The sequence below is a fragment of the Haplochromis burtoni genome, unplaced genomic scaffold (assembly GCF_018398535.1).
Source record: "Haplochromis burtoni strain Fernald_Lab_line unplaced genomic scaffold, NCSU_Asbu1 Contig_53, whole genome shotgun sequence".
In the NCBI taxonomy this organism is placed as follows: domain Eukaryota; kingdom Metazoa; phylum Chordata; class Actinopteri; order Cichliformes; family Cichlidae; genus Haplochromis; species Haplochromis burtoni.
The window spans coordinates 1915818-1937604 of NW_024582414.1; the positions used below are offsets into that span (position 1 = coordinate 1915818).

General features: G+C 41.2%; 3 protein-coding genes across 6 annotated transcripts in view; 2 read left to right on the forward strand and 1 right to left on the reverse strand.

Annotated features, from left to right (window-relative positions):
* Positions 1-264: 264 nt before the first annotated feature.
* On the forward strand, positions 265-2044 carry LOC102307300 (transmembrane protein 69). 2 transcript variants are annotated; one of them, XM_005923896.3, is made up of 3 exons: positions 265-391; positions 924-968; positions 1053-2044. In XM_005923896.3, the coding sequence occupies exons 2-3, from the start codon at positions 924-926 to the stop codon at positions 1833-1835; spliced, it is 828 nt and encodes a 275-aa protein (XP_005923958.1). In that variant the 5' UTR covers positions 265-391; the 3' UTR covers positions 1836-2044. The 2 variants fall into 2 exon arrangements, with proteins under 2 accessions (XP_005923958.1, XP_042076620.1); XM_042220686.1 differs by lacking the exon at positions 265-391 and adding an exon at positions 398-653.
* A 1097-nt stretch (positions 2045-3141) lies between these two features.
* On the reverse strand, positions 3142-14462 carry LOC102307621 (calcium-binding mitochondrial carrier protein SCaMC-1). 2 transcript variants are annotated; one of them, XM_005923897.3, is made up of 10 exons: positions 13692-14462; positions 11796-11922; positions 11620-11707; positions 10506-10617; positions 7594-7752; positions 6622-6774; positions 6359-6466; positions 5674-5841; positions 5336-5486; positions 3142-4103 (listed from the first exon to the last, which is right to left on the reverse strand). In XM_005923897.3, exons 1-10 carry the CDS (start codon positions 13869-13871, stop codon positions 3922-3924), a joined length of 1428 nt encoding a protein of 475 aa, XP_005923959.1. In that variant the 5' UTR covers positions 13872-14462; the 3' UTR covers positions 3142-3921. The 2 variants fall into 2 exon arrangements, with proteins under 2 accessions (XP_005923959.1, XP_005923960.1); XM_005923898.3 differs by having other exon boundaries at positions 12021-13809.
* A 1845-nt stretch (positions 14463-16307) lies between these two features.
* Positions 16308-21787, forward strand: part of fam102bb (family with sequence similarity 102 member Bb) — a gene marked incomplete in the record, with an annotated part of 21817 nt that continues 16337 nt past the window's right edge. The window contains 1 exon segment of one of the 2 annotated variants that reach the window (XM_042220687.1): positions 16308-16646. In XM_042220687.1, coding sequence (XP_042076621.1) covers positions 16501-16646 — 146 coding nt within the window. 2 annotated transcript variants of the gene reach the window in all.

Below are 21787 nucleotides of genomic sequence, written 5' to 3' on the forward strand. Positions count from 1 at the left end.
ACAGAATTTGCCGCTGTTTGTTGTACTATAAATCCTTACTTAAAGAACTGAAAATTGTTTTCCAAGTGTAAATGTTGATGACTTCAGAATAAAGCACAAAGTCATCAGTTAAACCTCATAACCACGGTTTTAAGGTTATTTAACCCGCTCCGTGGACAGTTTTGAAATACTTCTGTTTTATTTGAACGATACCTCATTGAATTTAAGAGACAAATGCAAACTGAACGACAACTCGTTTCTGTCAACGCCACTGTAGCGGAACTGAAATTGTAGAAGCCAAGGTTCAAACACGGAAGTAAATAGCTGTGTACCAGAGCTGGGTAGGCTGGGTGCTCGCTGACCCTGGGGAGAAACAGCTTTAAAAGTATGAAGTTTACCTGCTGAAATAAAGGTAATGTTGTCATCTCCCTGAACCGCAGATGTTGGCGCTTGTAACGTGTAACGTTTGTTTGACGTATCAGCCGGTGTTATCAACAGAGACACACATGTAGGTCCTTCTAGGAGGACTCCGCTACAAAGCGACAGGGGTGCCAAATCCTCGAATTTACGTCTAATTATTCATTTATGTGATATAATGTATTATTATGTGTAACTGAACTGTATAATTGTCGTACCGGAGACACTTCACCTAGCAGCGTAAGCGAGAGGCAAAGGTAAAGACTGATTAGTTTGACAACACCACCTGTACCCTTGAACAGACGATTTTCTCTGTCGTCAGTCTGAAGTTATTGCTACATTTATTATTATCATTCCTTTATTTATTCTGATTCATATTCCTTTAAAAATGCTTGATAGACAAGGTTGAAATTTACAGATGTTTTAAAATCAGAAGATTTGTCAACATTAAAAATTCCTCCCTGTGTTTTTATGTGACCTTTATTGTGTGCTCATCTTAACCATTCCTTTGTCCCATTTTTCATTAGATGCTTTCTGTTATATTCAGAAAAGGCAGCTTTGCAGCCCAGAAGGTAACATACACATGATTTTACCTTTTCATTGCTTTTTGTAGTTTTATAACTTAAAAAAAAAAATTATTGTGAATATCTTTCCAGGTATTACGCTGGGCAGGTCCTATGCAAAAATGCTGGCCGTCAGCTGGGACTGGGGCTTCTGTTTGTGGATCTGTATCTTCCAGCTGGGCTTCACCAGCTAGTCTCTGGTTTGCAGGAAGAGGAACAGGACAAGCAAAAGCTCTTGCTGTGTTTAGTTTTAATAAGACTGACCTCTTCCATAGAAACCAGAATCATGATGCTTCTTTTTGGATGAGGAGCCAACACTTCCACACTTCTGTTGCGAGGTTGAAAAAGCGAGCACTGCCTGAACCTCCCCCTAGAGAACTCGATCTGTTGCGCTATGACATGAAGGACTTGTTGAAAAGTCCCAGACCTGCCCTCTACCTGGGGTTTGCGGGGCTTGTCCCCTTCGTCTCACCCACCTTGTTTATGGCTGTGACTGAGAGCTACTACCCAGAGTTGGCTTATGCCCAGCTAGCCTATGCTGCCTCCATCATTTCTTTCCTTGGTGGAGCGAGATGGGGATTCGCTCTTCCCGAGAGCAGCCCAGCAAAACCTGACTGGATAAACCTGGCCAACAGCATCGTCCCCTCCCTCTTGGCCTGGGTGGCCATGCTGATGAGTGACAGCATTGTTCCTGCTGCCACCATGGTCATCATGGGACTCGGAATCTCACTCCATTATGATCTGTCTCTCCTTCCCACTTACCCCAGTTGGTTCAAAGCCCTGCGCGCCATCCTGACCACTGTTGCGTTTTTTTCTCTCTTAGGCACCCTTATAATGAACGGTTCATACCCAGAGAAGAGCATTTTCAGAGATTGATGACATTTGGCTGGACAAGGCATCCCTGGGTTGTGCTAAATCTTTATTTGGGTGATCTGACTTCAAAGTTTTTCTTGATATTGATGATCTCTGAACCTGTTGGGTTGATCTCTGTTTCTAGAAGTTGCCTGTGTTAAATATCATGTTACAAACTGAACTCTGTTAAAGCAAACCAGAGATTAAAAATAAATAAATAAAATTCAAGTCTGTCTGTCCAGCTCTTAGTAACATGTGTTCCACTTGTTCATGGTATTGTGGACAAAATTTGTTCCATACTGTTTTCTCTTCCACATAAAGCCATTACATTAAACTTGAACCTAGTCTTTCATATTATAGAGAAGAATCATGTGTCAGTGATTTTTAAAACCACTAGGAGACACCAAAGTCAACGATGTTCATATTGTATGAAGCAAGAAGGAAAATAAAAGACATTGAAATTGTAATCTTCTTACTGAGTTAATATTTAACACACACTGGGGAAGATAATTGTTCTATCTCCTACAAAATTTGTAAGTTTGCTCACTTCGAAAATATTTAAAAAGAAACAAACAGTTGCTCTGAACCCCATAGCAGAAAAACATGCCTGACTGTTGTGATGCTGGTGTTTGGGTCATACTCAGCATTTCTCTTCTTCATTTGATGCCAAAGAGCTCCGATTATGGTTTCATTTGATCACAACACTTTCTCCCAATCCATCGCAGAATCATTTAGACTGGCCTGAACATGTGTTGCAAGATCTCAGCCTATTACAGCGTGTTGTGTTGAATGAATGATGTCCTTGATGCCTGTGGTCCTAACTGCCTTTAGGTCATTAACAGGCTCCTCCTGTGCGGTTTGAGCTGATCTACCTCTTATCTCATGATCATCCTCATCCAGTGAGGTAAGATCTTGCATGGATCTCCACACTGGGGACGATTGATGGTCATTTTATATTTCTTCCATTTCCAAATAATTGGATTCCTGCTGATGGTCTTATAGCCCATTTTTCTTACCTGATTCAAAGAATTTGCCCATATTACGTTTCGAGTTGTTAAATGAAAATTACATATTTTTTAGGCAACATTTGCACTTCAAATTAGCAGCTCCACTGTTACACTGTAGTATTGACATCACCAGGGAAAGCAGTTATTACATAAGCCCTGAAGTGGACTAATCTCTACTTAAAGCCTCAGCGATCGAGTGTCACACGAGGCCAGAGACGTGAACACAGTGTAGAATAAAAACCTGGGCTCACTGTACACTAATTGTCTCAGCTGGACAACAAATAATTTTATTAATGTTTGAAAAGAAATGCACGCACATCTTCTAACATTTGTATCCAGATTTATTCACATAAACACCAGCGCCTAATAAAGACATATTTGAAAGAAAGGCAAGAGAAAACAGGGGTGTTGAAGTCCACAGATATCTGAGAATAAAAAAACATATAAGGCACAATTCTACTTCTGTCCTGTATAAAAAGACCCTTTTAATGAACCAATGACCCTCAGATGAAATCCCTTATTAAAAAGTCAAACCTCTCTCAGATGTCACACAATGTGTAAATACAGTATTGCACTTGTTTGTTTGTTTTAGTTTCTTTGGATTTCTTTGTGAAACAGTTTCCCCACCACACGTGGGACTTGGTCAAATTATTTTTGATGATAAGAAGATAAACAAAAAAAACAGAAGATTGCAGCAGGTGACTTCTTGGACTTTTTGATTAAATATTAGAGTAACGTTTCTATTCAACAATTTAACCAAAAAGAAATTACCCTGATAAGTGTTCTTGGTTTTCAAAGCCAGAGATGAACTGATCTGAAGTAGACCATGAGGCTTGTTGGAGTACATAAAGCTAGGAGTGCACAATCAACACAACCAACATTTGGAAACTTTGTAGAGATCTTCCTACTCACTGTCAGCCCTGCGTTAGCGCTGCAGGATTTTCTTTGTATGAGCAAAGGCCTGCGGTCTCAGTGGACTGCAGGTAAACAAGGGCAAACAACATATGTAAAAAAGGAGGGAGTGTTTTGAAATTTAAAAAAAAAAGTTGGGTGCACCTTTTCTTGCACTCGTAAACACATGCGGTCACTGAGAACTCTGCTGCCTACTTCTGAATACCCAGACCAGACCGCATGTACTCGTACACCACGTAGCTAATGCTGACGGCTGGTATGACTTTCATGAAATTGGGCAGGATGCCGCGGTAAAGTCCAAAGAAGCCCTCCTTTTTCATAATCTTCTTCACCATCAGATTCATCGGCAGCTGCTCTGAGCCCTCAACAGAAGCTGAGAAAAGAAAGGTAAAGCCAGATGAGTGAAGAAAAAGATCTCCTCATGTTTAAAATCTCTAGATTTTAGAAGTATTGGCTGCTTATAAGCAGCGTATGTTTGAAATTAGCTTAGATTAAAGAACTGAAAATTGTTTTCCAAGTGTAAATGTTGATGACTTCAGAATAAAGCACAAAGTCCTCAGTTAAACCTCATAACCACGGTTTTAAGGTTATTTAACCCCCTCTGTGGACAGTTTTGAAGTATTTCTTTTATTTGAATGATACCTCATTGAAGTTAAGAGACGAATGCAAAATAAAACCTATTCCAGTATATTTATGTGGATACTTTTTGGTGGCCCACCATGTTTCAGGTGTTTTATATATCATCATTTGGAAGTCTTAAATTATTTAAACACAACTTCTAAAGAAACAATAATACTTGACATATTTTACAGTGCTATTTTTTTTTAAATTGTAAAATGCAGAACCAGTTGGTAAAATAAAAAGTAGCCGATACTGCTAATCAAATGCACTTGATTACTAATCATCAGCCAGTATGAGCACCTGTATTAAAGCAGAAGTTTTGTCAGTTAACACAACGCCAAGGAGGAAAAACATCAGCAATGATCTTAGAGATGCAACTGTTGCTGCTCATCAGTCTGAGAAGGGTTATAATCATCCTGCAGTGAAAAAGATTATCCACAGAATGTATGATGCTCAGAGAAATTGCAAAAAAAGAGCAAAACCTTACGAGAGCTGTGCACAAATGCAGCAAATCTTAATGACGAGAGACTAATGAAATCAAACGGAAAACCTCAAGCACTTAAGACCTGTTAAGAATCAGGTGATGTTTTTAAAATCATGTTTTTAAATGATGTCCTATAAAAACTTGGGGCTTTTTTCACATTACTGCAAGTAAAATTTAGATAAAGGGCTTGTTTATGATATTTTGTACTCTTGTAGTTTTACTTTAAATGGTCTCAGCACTCATTCAGGTCCTTTACCGTTTCCTCTCTTGAATACTGAAGCACATGCATGGCTCAAATGTCTAATAAACAGAGTAGTTATAAAGAACTCACATAGATTTATTAATTTTCCATTTAAGCAGAGATTTCATGAAAAAATCTTGAATTTCCTCGTAAAACACTTTATAATCTCTGAACAACTCAGTGGCATTATGGTACTACAAGTTAAATGCAAGCATTAATAAAGGGGGCTATTTCTTTAATAAGGTTTGGTTCACCGTACCTTGTGCTTGCATGCGGGTTCGGATCAGAGCCAGGGGATAGCTGGCCAGCTGGCCGCAGGTGCTGGAAATGGTACCACAGCCCAGCAGCACCAGAACCCCTGGATTGGCTGTGTCTTTGGCATAGTGGGACAACCAGAAGTTCTTCAAGCTCTGGTATGGAATACACAGGAATGAATGACAGATGAGAGTGAGGGTTGATGCATAATATTTTGCAAAATCAGCACACAAGCGATGCTTAAACAGATTAAAATGGAGTTTTCTATGGACGCATAGTGTTGTAGGTGATTCTGAACCTTCCGAACATTTTTCCAGACAGGAATGATTCATCAGGATTTACCTCATACACTGCCAGATCTATCCCAGCGTAGGGGATAATGCCCAGAATATTGGGAATGTAGCCCTTGTAAAATGCCTTCACTCCCTCATTCTTCAGGACTTTCTTGGCACAGTCAAACATTCCCGAGTACTGTCCGGTTTTCCTTAGGGTCATACGGGTTTTCATCACCTGAAGAGACAAAGATGATTAGTGTGGCTGTTTTACATCAGGCTGCACGTTTGACTTAACGTGTTACTGCATCTTTTATGCTACTGGATTGGTTAAGACATCTAAAATTTGTTTGGACACTAAGATATGATCAAACAAGACACATGAGGTAATTAACAAACCAATAAAACTGCACACACCATGTATAATGTGGGTGTATGCGTTAGTCCCCGTAGAGAAATTACTTCTCTGCATTCACTCAGTGAAGAAGTGGGCAGCCACCAATGGAGCGCCCAGGGAGCAGTGCGTGGGGACGGTAACTTGCTCAGGGGTACCTCAGTGTAGCCGTTCAGTGGATTCGAACCCCCAACCTTCCGATCATGAGGCAACCACTTTACCTACTGAGCTATCCCTGCCCCCATGTGTCTCCATATTTGATATGGAAACTTGCTTGCCCCTCCTGTGGTGCCTCCTGTTACTATCATCCACACGTGCACTCTTTATGCATCTGTGCTGTAAAGACTACACTTCCACTCACCTCCATGGGGTAGATGGCAGTTTGTGCGGTGGCTCCAGCCAACGATCCTGCCATGAACCTCTCGTGGGACTTCACCTTACCCGGTTCACTGGACAGCAGCTTCTTATACTGGTGACACGGGAACATGAAAACCGAACGGCTCAGCAGGATCGCACATCAGTGACAAAAGTGAGTGCTAGTGTTAGTAGTTCTCAACATGTAACATTTAATGTGACCATAAGCTGCGATTTATACTGGAGTCTGTAAAGAGGAGGAGAACTTACCTGTTCATAAGCCATGAATTTAATGGCTGTCTCGGGGGCGATCTTCATGACATTGATACCATTTCCTCTCCACAAAGAAGCCACCCCTCCTTCTTTTAGCATTTGCTTGAAGCCGCTGACCAGGCTGATTTTGTTGGTTGTAGAAGCGTGCACCTGGGGGAAAAAAGCACTTTTAAGTTATAACTAAGCAGCAAGGGCTCAAAATTCAATTGCTGAAATTCAAAGTGAGCATCAGAATGGAGAAGAAGGGTGATTTAAGTGAGTTTGAATATAGTACAGTGGTTAGCATATAAGCATGGATCCACGATGCCATGAATCATTGGGTCAGGCTGGTGGTGATGGTGTAATGGTGTGGGGGATATTTACTTTGGTACACTTTGGACCCATTGCTACCAATAGAGCTTACCTGAGTGCTAATGGTGGCCATTTCCATCCCTTTATAACCACCGTGTACCCACCTTCTGATGGCTGCTTCCAGTAGCATAATGCATCATGTCACTAAGCTTAAATCAACTGGTTTCTTGAACATGATAGCAAGTTTACTGTACTGATCACAATCCAATAGAGAGCCTTTTGGGATGTGGTGGAACGGGAGATTTGTATCATGATGTGCAGCCGACAAATCTGCAGCAACTATGTGATGACGTCATGTCAATATGTAGCAGAATCTCTGAGGAATGTTTCCAACACCGTGCTGAATCTTTTCCATGAAGAATGAAAGCAGTTCTGAAGGGAAAAGTGAATCCAACCCAGTGCTAGCAAGATGTACCTAATAAAGTGTCTGCTGAATGTATTTATATGGTATTTTTTAAAAACAGGATAACCCAAACTAACACAAGACCAGCATTTTGAAGCACACTTATCACCACATGGACCAATGCACACATTTAGTAAAAATCCAGTTCCTGGAGAAAAGGACCGATGAACAACCCAACAGGAATTTTATAAAATTTAAAAGAAATCTTGACCCACCTGCATGAAGACCTTCATTCTGTCCAGAGGGGCGGTTCCTGTACGGGACACAGCACCCGCCACTGCTCCTGCAGACAGCTGCTTCCACCACAGACCTGTCGTCTTCTCCTCCTCTGTGAACTCATCTGGGATAGTGAGGCTGTCACCAATGTCCAAAACCTACACCCAATACAGTACAATCAAGTCACAGTCAAAGAGACTGACGGCTGAGAATAGACTGTCTATAAAAGATGCACATAGCCTCTGGGACAGTCTTAATCCTGTAACCTCTGTAATTATTAGTAGAATTATTTATTATTTACAAAATAAATAAAATAATCACTCTTTAAAAAATAGAATACATTTATCAAATAATAAATCTAACATATATTTATTAATAATAAAAAATAAAATAAAAATACCCCCATTGCAGTTCCACCTTTAAGGTCCAGTAAGACCATAAGTTGCTCCTGCACTTTTCTTTTCCCAAGCTAACTACTCAGTTATAAGGGTTTTTTTGTTTTGTTTTTTCACAGTGAACAAGTACCGGTAATGCTCTTTGATAATTGGGCTCGCTTGCTAGCACTGGCTAATTAGCGCTACCCCCTTTTCCAAAATATACAGAAAAAAAAAAATCACGGAAATGGCCAAAATGTAAAATAAATAAAGGCTTTAACACAATCTAATGACATGTTGGCTAGGTCAATCATTTGGATACTATGCTGTTACAGTAAGTTTGTCAAAGAAAGCTAAATAGTCCCTGAAAGCTGGTGAAAGCTGGTGAAAGCTGGTGAAAGCTGGTGAAATTGCAGATTTGTGTGTGATACTACTGTCAAAACATAAGAGCTTTATTCTATATTCTGATTTTGTCTCTTACACTACCATTTTGAATCCTTTTAAATGCAGTTTAGAAGGAAGGAAGAACCCTTAAAGGCCCTTTCTGAACTGAGCGGTTTCTGTCACACTTCAAGAACAAAATGGTTTGCATCACACGTTAGTGAGGGTGGTTTCTGGCTATGCAGCCACCCTTTGGAAAACCCAGGAACTATTTTAGCAATCATTAAACCACGTCTTTATTAATAAATGTAAAGGTGTCAAAACTAGACTGCTCTGCAGATGAACTTTTAGCTAAGCTGGGCAGCCTCATAACCACACATTCCCAGCTTCACCTTAAACGTAATGCCTAGAAGGATGGGACACATGCCATATCCTTATCCAAAACTTGCATAACTACAGGTCCATGCTGCGAGATCAGTTACATCACCGCACGTGACTGACGTAAAGTTGCCGTTTTGAGATCACAGATGCAGCAGGCGGGGTTTGGGGTTTTTTTTTTCTACTTTTACCACTGCAGTAATGTATCAGCCTTTATTTAAACAAACCACAAATAACAAATCTGCCCCCTTAAGACATTTTTAAGGCAGGAGCTGACGGCTAACATTAGTTTTAGTTTTATCTGCAAATAGAACACTGTGTTATAAAATTATATTTGGCTAGAAATTTGCCTTGGCACCCTTGAAGCTTATATTACCTGTGCATTATGTCAGGTATGATGTGTTTTTAAAGAATGCTAGTCAGCGGCTGGGCCTCTTCATACCTGACATGATGTAAAGGTGAAAATATTAACTTGTGTTCTCCGGTGGACATAATTGCTACACTATTTCTAAACTACCTCAACCATGCCTCAGCTAAAGATAATAATACTTTTACCCATGACCAGATGACAACCAAAACTCAACATCTGAATACAAGAACCTACCATGTCCACATCCACCTCATACAGCCAATCATCTTCCAAGTCGAGGAAAAACCAGCTTTCCTGACGTTGCTGTTGCTGCTGGTGAGGCTGCAGCAGAGCCAAGGCCATCTCAAGCCTTTGATAAGGCTGCTAGCTCTAGCAGTTCTAACAAAGGACAAAGTCCCTCCTATAAACACCAGTTCTCAGACCCGTCAGGATCCTTCACACGATTCTGATCAAGGGCCCAGACAGAGGTCGACAGTCCGCAGAGCAACGCACTAAATCCAAAGAGCTTCGGCTTGAACGCTGGAAATAACAAGACCTTGTCATTGCCATAGATGCTCCCAACAAGTCATCAAGTCTCACAGATGCATCATCTCGGATTCTTCTCTCCTGTTCCTTTCTAGACTAAATAGTCTTCCTCTCACCTCCTCCAGTCCTCCTAAATGATACACTAATCCACCCACAGCTCAGGCTGAAATTAGCTCATCTCTGCCAAGCTTAGAAACCAAAGGTTAATTAGACTTCCGAGCTTATGCCAGTGAATGAACTCAGCGAACGCTAGAGATTAACCACTGACTGAAAGTGGACGCTCCTCTAGCACGCAACTGTACTTAAATACAGGCAGCAGCCCTTCAGGGTTTGATTATTCCCTGATAATCTAATAAAATGTCAGAGTTTCATGTTTGCTCCATTCAAGAAAATTTCTTTTACCATTCAGAGTTCATTTCATTCACAAGTGACAAATTCTTCAGACTCCTCCCCCCTTTCATCTGCCCTGGTCATGAACGAATCACACTACTCATCTGTTGCCAAAATTCCCCCAAATCCGTTATTGTGTGTCACCTCTCTGTGACAGAAGCCTGCACTGCAACTAAAATATTAACAGTATGCAGAGTTTAAACTTCAATATATATATAGATTTTGTTTTATTTTTTTTACCTAAAACACACACCAACCCATGTCCAATAATAATAAGAAATACGGCATCTTCTGCAACAAAACCAGCCATTGAAGTAGTGCAAAACAACACCTGGAATTGCCTGCACCAGCCACTGCAACCACACCAACTACTCAAACATCAGCAACAACTGCAACCATCTGAAACTAATGCCAACTACTGCAAACAAAGCAAACGCTAAAACAACAGCGACACATACAGCATAATGTAGAGATAGTGAGTAGCGCTCCTTACCGTGGTGTGCTTCCAGTAGCGGACGATCTCCTGCAGGTTGGTGGCTGGGTTAAACAGGAAGTGCTCTCGCCATTCATTCCAGTCCACAGTCATGGTGCCATCCACATCAATACTGTAGGTTAGATGCTTTTTTATTTATTTAAAAACGAAACCATTAAGGCTGTATACTTAATATGCCACTGCTCTACTTTCATGTTCTGCTACTGTCCTCACTGGCCCCCCACTTCCCTCATCAGTTACTGCATTTTGTGTTTACTTTAGTTCCACTGTTATGTGTACTCCTGCACATGTGCAGCTTCAAGCTTTGCTTATGCAAATCCTGTGCATTACAGTTCAGTCCGTGCTGCAGCATGAACCATAACTGACAACTGACTGTATTTATATGTATTTACTGTTCTTTGTGTGTGTGTGTGTGTGTGTGTGTGTGTGTGTGTGTGTGTGTGTGTGTGTGTGTGTGTGTGTGTGTGTGTGTGTGTGTGTTGATATTTTGAATATAAAATAATGATAAGATAAATATAATTAAGATTTAAAAAATAACATAATAAATTAACGCACATGCTATAATACATGAGTGAAGTGAGCAAGCGTGCAGGCCTGGCCAAAACCACCAGTAACGTGGTTTATTTCCTAGTTTCTGTAAATAATGAAGGATTTATGGACAAACTTTAATTCTGATAAACACACAGGAGTTTTCAGAGTTGTAATCAATACCAGTAGTTCTTTCATTCTCACTAAACTGCTACTGTGTGTTAAAACCATGTGTTACTCTTTCTTTACATCCAAATGTGTAGTGAGTTTGAGTATCAGCATGACATTAAACACAGCAATAAACATATTCTGACTGACAAGACGTGGCTTGGTCCAAAGTCAGCAACCAGCCGTGCACTTGCAATTCGAAAATATTATTTTCTGGTGTCGACGCGCCGCGTCAGGAGTGTAAAACATCTTGCCAGCTCCTTATCATGTGCACTCACTCCTCTTTTCAGCCAAACCACACACTGAGCCAGTTATCAGTCGCTCACACGGTTCCCACCTTTAACTTGCGGCGCGTCAGGCTGCTTTCTTTCTCGTCTCGCTCGGGACACTGCTGTAATAAATAAATAAGCTGAAATACCTTTGAAGGATTTTCTCTGCATGCTCTTTGCTGATTTCCAGCCCCAGATCAGCAAGTGACTGCCTTATCTCCGTAATGTCTATACGACCTGTAGAAAGTAAGCATTTATTTCTACTTTTTCTCTTTTTGTGCATTTTCAATATTAAAATGTGCTACATAATAAAATGGCACCGTACCATCTTTATTTTTGTCCAAGCTCTTGAAGGTCAGTTGTAATTTCTTCTCATGTTCTTTCAGGTACTTGGAGAACTCGCTGAAGTCGAGCCCCTCATCTTTGTTTCTGTCTCCAGAAGAAATGATTTTCTAAAGGGGGAAAAAAACACACCCACACACAGAATATTAGCAATCATTCTGCTTCGTGTTGCCGTACCTCATTTGTTTGCTGCAGCCGGGTGTTTGACCTCCTCATTAGGCGGAGGGAGAGGTCTGGGTTCTGCTGAGCCATAAGGGGAGTCTTCCATCTCCTGCTCAAACAGCAGCTGGCTGATTGTGGCGGTTGGTGGCAGAATAACGCAGCAAAATGCTCCTTTACTTTATCTCAACTCACTCTCTGTGTTTTTAGCCTTCTGTCTGGCCGAGTTACTGCCATTGCTTTCACAAGTGTTGACGATGTCCCAAGATCAAGACAAAAAAAATCCATTGTTTCTCCAGGCTGAAGCAAATTAATGGAAACAAAAATAACGCCTGGTACCAAATCTGTTATGAGCAATGGCTCTTTGTTAAGAAGTAAACCAGCAAATGAGAACTGTCAGTATGTTTGTATGAGAGCACAAAGGAGGAGAGCATTATAGTTTTGACAGATGTATTTTTGCTCTGAAAGAGGGCACTGACCAAATTAGGTTATCTGTCTTACTACCAATTTATTACACAGTTATGTGCGGGGAATGTGCAGTTGTTTGATTAGTAAAGGTGGGACCTTCCACTTACAGTCTCAGCCCACAGTAAAAGTTCACCTTTGAGACAGCTTTAAAAATTCTAGACCAGTTTTTTTTTCCAATCCCTTCAGCTCTTTACAGACGCCTGGGTGTCCTGAGTGCAATTCCAGAGAATTCAGAGTTTGTCTTCACTACTCAAGCTATTTTCAAGAAACTGAAGAATATACTTTTAAGCCATGACAACAAAGCATGCACGTGGAAATAACCTCTCACAGATACTGCACTTTCAGAGTAAGAGCATTTTCAGCAGCTACACAAAAGTGACTGTTTGTGACTATGGAGGAGAGCTTTAGTGTTAGTTTAAGGACAAGACTGCTGTCAGATCTTTTGGAGCCTGTTGTGGAGGTATATGGACTTAATTGCCTTGCTCAAAGAAAGGAAGGGCATGCAACAATATTTAGAATCTAGATGGCTTAAGAAATGCTTTTAACCCTAACTAGGCATGGATAAACTTGAAAAACAAGTACTTAATAGTATGTCTGTGAAGGTTCTCAGTCATCCAGGTCATCGTATTCTAAGGAGAAGAAAAGCGTCTGAACTTTTTTAAGTTTCTTGAAGATGTTTCACCTCTCATCCGAGAAGCTTCTTCAGTTCTAAGAGCAAGAGCAAGTCCTTAAAAGCTCCCAAAGCTTCCTGGGAATTTGAACTTCTGCTGATGAGGTGCCGTGAGAACTTTTACTTTTTCCAACTTGTGAAAATATTACTGAGGCTGCACTACACAGCTCTCGCTTTTTATCTCTGGCTGAACTGCAAATCTTAGGTGTCTAGAGGTCCAAAATAACCTGGGGTGTAACAATCAGCTGATGAGACGATTATGTTATAATTGCACTATTTTGTCAGTCAAAAAACTGGTACCACGTGCATCCTCTCAAAGACAGACCTTTGCCTGCGAAAATCGGACACTTGGTTAAAAGTCAGTGTAATACGCACAAAAAATAAGAATCCAGTCATCATAAAGATCAGTAACGAAAACAAATAAATAACCTTCTAAGAGTCAATCTGACTGCACTTGGCTGCTCTGGCGGCTGTAATTTCACTTCTTTTAAGGTTAACGCTGCCGCTACCAGAAATATTTGTTGTGGTTTTCTCTCCGTATTTGGGATTTCTGCGCACTCCTGTTTGGATCCGTTACTCTACCTGAGCTGCCCCTTTCTCAGCCTTGATGCCCATAGCATCCAGGCCTGCCTTCAGCTCGGACACATCCACTTTTCCATCCTTGTTAGTGTCCAGCTTGGCGAACAGCTCTTCGTATGCTTTCGACGCATTGTCCGCGCATCGACAGTCTGTAAAAAAGAGCTTCCTCGCCACCTGATACATCTTAAAACTATAGATGAAAAACGTCGCAGGCCTGTAGAGCTCCACGCACACACACACACTAACAGAAACTGGGTAAGCAATCTGATGTGGCAACTGATTCCTGTGGCTTGCGCTTCTGGTTTCAGGACTTCCGCGGTGTAGCCTAGGGAAGTGATAGAAAAGTCCTTATGGGTCGGCGTCGGTGTAAAGTCCAGCGGGCACACGATAATGTGCAGATTTGGCCAACAGAGAGCTTTTTGCGGATGAGGTAGGAGCGCTGTACAGATCGGTGGAGGGACTCGGTTGACTTCGCCTTGGGAGACCTCCTCTTTTTAGTGCCCACACGCACACGCTCACGGAGACACACCCTTCAACAACAACACACGCGCACTGCTCTGTTACTACTACTCATGGGCGGCATTTCAACATTTCCTCACAAGTCAACTATAGCTTTTTCTCATCCTCTCAAGTCTTGTCCACCTTTAGGCGTTTTTACTTGGTTTGCTGTGGTGGAAACGTCCCCACGCGAACGCACGCACGCGTTCAGACTGTACAGTAGCCTAGTGTGCAAGGATCGTCATCCTGTATCCATCGGTCTGCAGTACAAAGTCGGTATAACTTATCTTTGTCTATCCGGTGAGTCATACTCAAAAGAATCCGGCAGCTGTTCTGGGCAAAATTAACCCCATAAGCTTGTAATTGCCTCAAAGCACGGGAGGGGTGCTCTTCAAGGCCACTTTGACATATTTTGTTTAAATCTTTCAGAGAAATTGTACATCTTCATGTTTAATTGGACCTTCCTTTTCTCTCATCCTGCTTGGGAACAGCTTTTTAACCGCTACTAGGGATGGGAAAAGTTTCTAGAATAACACATATGCTGTTAAATTGTGCAAGTTGTGCAACAGTTTATTGGCTGTACAGTTCCTACGATGTACCACCAGATGGAGACAAACGTCAAATAACTAAACAGCAGCTGGTTTTGCTTTCTTGTAGTAATCTGTCCAATCAGTGCTGCCGAAAGAGGAGGCGGGCTTCGGTTTGCAACAAACATAAAGCTGTTATCTTTTCACATCCGGTTAGTCATCAATAGCTTCAAAGTAAAATAACCAAGAAACAAAACGGCAACAGAGAAAAGGCTGACATATTAAAAAAAGGCAAATGTTTGTGTGCTCCTGGGAATGAGAAAAGAGGATTTCTTAAATAAAGTGTTAGCTCTTAAAAACAAAAACAGGTCTTGGAATTGAAGCAACACATTTATTTGAATTTTAAAATCCCCGCGGATCATCAGAATCGCAAACACACACACACATCCACATATAAGCTACAAGATCTACAAAGCACTGTTTTACTGTTTTACTTATTATTCCTTTCTTTTAGTCGTGTGAAGCGAACCTGCAAAGTAAGAATGCCATTGCTCTACTTAACGATTTGTGTTTTGCGGTGTACATGACAATAAACTTCTTGAATCTTGAATCTTATTTATTTATATTTTTGTTTCCAAGGACCCAAACTTGTAATTTAAAAAAAAATCTGATAAACAAATACGTTTTACAAAGCACTAAATGGTAAATGGTAAATGGCCTGTATTTATATAGCGCTTTACTAGTCCCTAAGGACCCCAAAGCGCTTTACATATCCAGTCATCCACCCATTCACACACCTGGAGGTGGTGAGTGACAGGAGAACGGCGGCTAAGCTGTCATCCCTGTTGGACAACATCTCCCACCCCATGCAGCAGACTGTGACAGCACTGAGCAGCTCCTTCAGTGGGAGACTGCGGCACCCACGGTGTGGGACGGAGAGATTTCGCAGGTCTTTCCTCCCCACTGCTGTCAGACTCCATAATAAAGACTTTAACTGATCAAGCACACACATCCATACATATGCAATAATACTAAGTGCAATAATCCTTTCTGTCATCGTTGTATTTTTACTCAGTTGTGTATATAGTATTTGTATTTGTATTCTATTTTTATCTTATTGTATATTTATTTTATTTTATTCTGTACAGTTGTGTACTGTATTTATTCTTATTGTATTCTAATTTTTGCCTCATAACTTTTGCACTGTCCACTTCCTGCTGTGACAAAACAAATTTCCCACGTGTGGGACTAATAAAGGTTATCTTATCTTATCTTATCTTATCTTATCTTATCTTATCTTATCTTACACATTCACACACAGGTGATGGCAGCTACATTGTAGCCACAGCCACCCTGGTGCGCACTGACAGAGGCGAGGCTGCCGGACACTGGCGCCACCGGGCCCTCTGACCACCACCACTACCCATCATGGATTGGCCTCCTCAAAGCCCAGGCCTCAACATTATTGAATCAGCGTGGGATCATTTTTATCTGAGAACAAAACAAAAGGTAGCCAACATTCAAAGAAGACCTTTGAACTTTTTCACACCAATTCCTTCTTTCAGGACAAGCCATGCTGCACATGAAACGTGCGCTTTTATTTTGAAAGATCAAGATAGGATAGAGCTCTGCCCGTACTCTGAGCCGATGACGGACTTTTGTCACCAGTAGCTTCACCATCCTCCCACAAACACCAAGCTGGTTCTGTCTGTGCTTCACAACAATGGGGCAGTAATGTCAGCGACGGGCGACACCGGAGCATCTTTTCAAAGGCACTGAAGCGGTGTATGGATTTAATGATGATGAAAAAGAAGAAATTCAAGTTCAAGGTGGATTTTGACCTGGACGAGCTGTCGTCGGTCCCCTTTGTCAACGGTGTCCTCTTCTGTAAAGTCAGGCTGCTGGACGGCGGCTTCTCCGAGGAGTCTTCTCGGTGAGGGTGCTTGGTTTTGATTCAGCCACTCAAACGTTGACTGACGGCGTGCTGTTCAGTCCGCAGGGTGAACTAACTCGTGCCTTTAGGAAATGTTAACAGCTAACTAAGCTAATGGGCTACAAGAACATAGTTAACGTCCATTAGTTGTGTGCCAATGGAACGTTAATGGTGTAGGGCTAATTAGTTTCTTCTGGTCGGTGCTAGTTTGCAGCATCGCGTTGCTTAGTTTTAGTAGCTTTGGGTGTTTGGTGGTAACGTTCATTTAAACAAGTGTCCATTTGGAATTCCCTGGTTAAATTTTAGGCCCACTTCTTCGCTTAGTTGTGGAATTAAGTACTGAGGGCAGCTCACTCGTCACATAGCTGTCACAAAGCTGAATATTATTCCTTAAGCTTTTCGGTGCTGACTCAATGGTGTCAGTTCCATATTTTGTCATGATGTATTCACTGAAGTAGTGGGATGTGTTTCAGTGTGTTTAATCAACCTCCCGTTAATCAACATATGAACCCGAGTTCTAATGCAAGGACTGTGTATATTGTCATATCCCCATTTCGTCAGAAAATTGTTTCACTTCTTGTGTATAGTTGTATGTATAGCTGACCAGTCTTCACATACCAGGCCAGCAACTTAAAACTTTAAGTGTGAAGTTTTCTTCCTAAAGTTTATAAGATCATGCCAATGTAGTAAACATCAGTGTTATCAAATTGAGACGAGCAAAGATAATCATCTCATCTGATTATCTTTATTTTCATTAACTCTCAGATTGAATAATTAGACGATTGTACACTATTACATTTCAGTTTTTGTATACTCAGACTGTTAAATGCCTTTCGTGCAATACATACATACTAGAGCTGGGAGAAAAATTGATAGCGTTGCGGTGTTGTGTGGATACAGGGGCATCAAATCTCGATATTTTATTATCTCTGGAAATACTCTGAACAAGAGGGCTCATCTTATGGTCCGCCATCATGAGGTAATGTTATCCGAGCAAACTTACATTATATCCACTCAACCGAAAAACCATCCAACACTGGATACACTTAGCTTGGCAAGGCTGCTTGATGGTTGTATTGAATTTTTTGCAACTTGTGGTGACTAAATGCTTGTCCAGAGCACTCAGGACCACTTTTGTTTGCTTTTCTGCAAACAGTCGCAGCTTTGGTAATCTGTGAGCCACACTAGGGCTTCATGCTGAGCACTGTCAATATGTTTGTTCAGTGTTCATGGAGAAGTCTAGAGAAGGTCACTGTGTCCTTTTGGGTTTAGAGACAGGATCTGATAGTGTGCCAAGAGAGAGGAACTGTGGTGCTGCATGAGGAAGTCAGGAGTGCCAGAGAGGTATGTGAGGGTGGTATAGGAAAGTGAGACAGTGGTGAAGCGTGCGTTAGGACTGACTGGTGGAAGTGGGATTAGATCAGACATCAGCTCTGAGTCTTCTCTTGTGTGCAGTGGTGATGGACAGGCTGACAGATGTGGTCAGGCAGGAGTCTCTGTGGAATATGTTGTTTGTAGATGACATTGTGATCTGCAGCGAGAGACCTGGAGAGGGGGAGGGATGCACTGGAGAGAAGAGCAATGAAAGTTATAAAGAAACGAGAGAATACATGTGTTACTGAGAGGAGACAGGTATGGCTGTGAACATGCAAGGAGAAGGGGCGGTGAAGGTAGATGAGTTTAAATACCTGGGGTCAACCATCCAAAGCAACAGACACTGCACAAGAGAGGTGAAGAAGTGAGTGCAGGCAGGGTGAGGAAGAGTGTCAGGGTAATTTGTGACAGAGGGATAGTAACACGAGTGAAACAGAGATGGTAGTGAGACCTGCTATGATGGATGGTTTGGACACTGTGACACTAACAGAAAGACAAAAGGCTAAGTTGAAGATGTTAAGATTTTCAATTGGAGTGACCAGAATGGACAAGATTAGAGTTGGGGTTAGATGGAGGCCAATGAGCCGCTCTGGTGACCCTGAAAGGGAAAGAAGTATCAATAAGAGCCTGAAATTTATATTTCACAGTTAGCTATGTCGCTGTTTGTTATTTCGCTGTCAGTAAGCAGTACCAGTTAACTTAAGTATGTGTTTGGATTTGAGTTATAAAAACACACAGAGTTGCCCAGTGTTGCTCAGATATATGTGAAGCTTCCCATAACATTAAGACAGTGATGGACAGCAGCGCTAAGGAGAAGAGACTCTGAGCCAAATGACTCATTTGCAGCTCTCGTGTCAATTCAGAGTGACAGGACAAGTTGTTCAAGTGATGGAGTAATTCCTTTACTTTCTACATTTTACAGCAGAGCTTCAGAATTGAAATATTAATTTTAAGCGTTATATTGTAGCATTGGGCTCAACGTAAGATGCACATTTTTCATTTTTTAAATGAAAAAAATCTAAGGCTCCTGCAACATAAACTCATTTGCAGCATCGCTCTAAAAACCAAACCACGGGAAAATCAATTGAAAATTCAGAGTTCTAAGTATGCACATTAAAAGGCCCACCTACTCCTGAGCGTGTGTTGGCCACATTGATACATCCTTCCCATAAACAGAATCGACATGTGCAGTATCTCTGTTTGTACATCTACAATTAACATCCAGGAAATGACAGCCCAGCTGCACAGGGTTTGTGTCTTTTTCTTATTGGCTAATAGGTGGTCTTGTGACACATGAGCTTTGCAGCTTACCTCAGCCAGTTGTAGTGGTTTGTGTGGAAACACAATTTGCAAGCCAAAAAAGTCATTTAAAACTAACAAATAACAGAGGCTGAGAAAAAGCTGCTTGGACAGCTTAAAAGGGGGTTGCTTAAATCTCAGACTTGAATAAACCTAAACATGCACATCTCTGAGAGAAATGTTTCATACTCAAACAGCACCCTGTGACAGCTCCGCTTGTCTAAAATAAATTCAGGTTGCCACATTTCAAACAGAAGAAAGAATGTAAAGGAGGAGTTACTCGACTTTTAGCTTATAAGGTGGCAGAGGTGTGACATATATAAACTGGTAAACTCTGCAAATCAAAAGTGTCAAAATATTTGACCACATGCACATTAAAATAGTTGTTATAAGGAACCGCATCATGAAGTACCAGCTTTTGGCCATGACAAGAAGTGACCTTTTGCAGAGTTGTCCCCCTAAGTATGTTAACTGTGTCAACTTAAAGCTGTTCCTACAGACATGCCCATTAATGCCTTTCACTCATAAATTAGACGGGTCTTTAACACTGGATAAAAGCAGCAGCACACATTGTTTTGTAGTTTTTGTAGGCTTTAGGGATTACATGGGCTTCACTCTGATTATATAACAGGCTTCTGTTAGCTAAAAAGGTCCAGTCTGTGCTTGACAGTGTGAATTAGGATGTTTTCAGATGTCATGTCAATGTCGTCCTTTTATTATTTTTATGAAATTCTGTCTTTTCCACGTGTAAGTAACCACTTTAAGAAAAGAAGGAAAATAAAGATGAATCCAAACAAAGTTCTGTCCCTAATTAATCCCTAATTGGCTCGACAGTGTTTTATACTCAACCCATTGCTGATTTAATAGGATTTTTCTTTCTTTCTTTCTTTTTTTAACATCAGTTTGGTTTATGTTAGACCGCCCCAAAAACTAGATTTCCTCTCAGACTCTTTTAATCTTCCAAATTGGAAGTGGAAGGGAAGTTTTCCTTTGGTGTAGCTTTTCATCTGATATGCACGGCCATTTCTGGAAAAAACAGTTTGTTCTATTTCTATAAAGATGCATCTTTGAAAACATGACAGTGAAAACATCCAGAGTGATCTGATCGAGGTCTGAAAGCTTTGCATCCAAACAGTTGAAAAGATTTGTATTTGTGGAAGCATTCCCGTGTGAAGTCTGCCTGCAGTCGCCTTTTAAAGAGCATGTGTTGTTTAACAAGAGACCCGAGCCGTGTAGAGGGATGACAGAGATGACCTCTGCTTGTGCTTAAAACCAGACTTAGTCATAACGCACGCTAATAGGATTTTGATGCGCGGAGAAGTGCAGTGAACCACAGCGCATAAACTCGAGTCAGAATTCCCGAAGCACACGGTGTGTCCAGCTGGCTGGGAGTTCCCTCTCGACTCGGGGAGTTCGCTGTCTGAGATTTATCAACCTCAGGATGGAGTCAGCGTTTGTGAAACATTAGTCACGCATCTGCTGCTTTTTATTTATAGTAATGCAGGGATACAGGGCAAAACGCAGCCCTGTATGTTCATTCGGTTTTGCCCATCTTAAAAAGGATCTGCACACCCTGCTAATTGTTGTAGTCTTAACGCTCCTTTCCGATTTCAGGCTTGTTACATCATTTTTATTTATACTGTATTAAAAAGTCTTTGTGTGTGTGTTGAAATCCAGCTGAAGCCAAACCAAATGAATGGTGTGTAAGCTACCAGATGGAAGCTGGTTAGGTGAGTGGGAGAGGAGAAGATGCCAGTGAAAGTGAGGCCATCTGCGGTATCGTAATTCTGCCCACGCTCAGTCTTTCTCTTTCGCTTCGTCTCATCCTTTCACTGACAGCAGGCTGCACCTCACAGTCGTTTTAACCTCTAGACGGTGGAGGATTTGCCGCTCTCTTTTTACTTTCGTGCCAGTAAACAGCACACCTGCTACCAAAGCCCCTGGATTTGTCAGTTAAATGAATCAATAGGAGAAATTAAGGCTGTAATTAAATAGCTTGCTTATTAGGTGCTGAGAATGAGCACATGGGCTCGTATTGGCAGCTTGAATGAATGCCCTTAAGCAGGGAAGAGATGCGGGAAATGTTAATCCAGCAGTCTTTCAGCTGAAGTCACTTCATTTGTTACGTAACAGAGATTGAAATTTATGAAATGAAGTTTCTGAGGGCTGTATACATGATTTGGGCTGGCTTTCACTTAAAATGTCGCGATACATTTGCGTGTTTGTTTTGGTAGCAAATCAAATAATTACAATAGATTAGAACTGATATGTTTGTTGGTTTGTTTGCTCTTTAGAATACAAATATTTATTTCCCAAATCCCTTCTGTATACAGCATACAATGCAAGTAGAGTCTAAAACAATAAAAAATACTCAAATGATTTTATCAATCATGCCAGTGTTTGCGCCAGCCTCTACTCGTTTAAATCTAGAGGCCAAGTTGTGAATTAGCTTTTCAGGCTCCAGCATA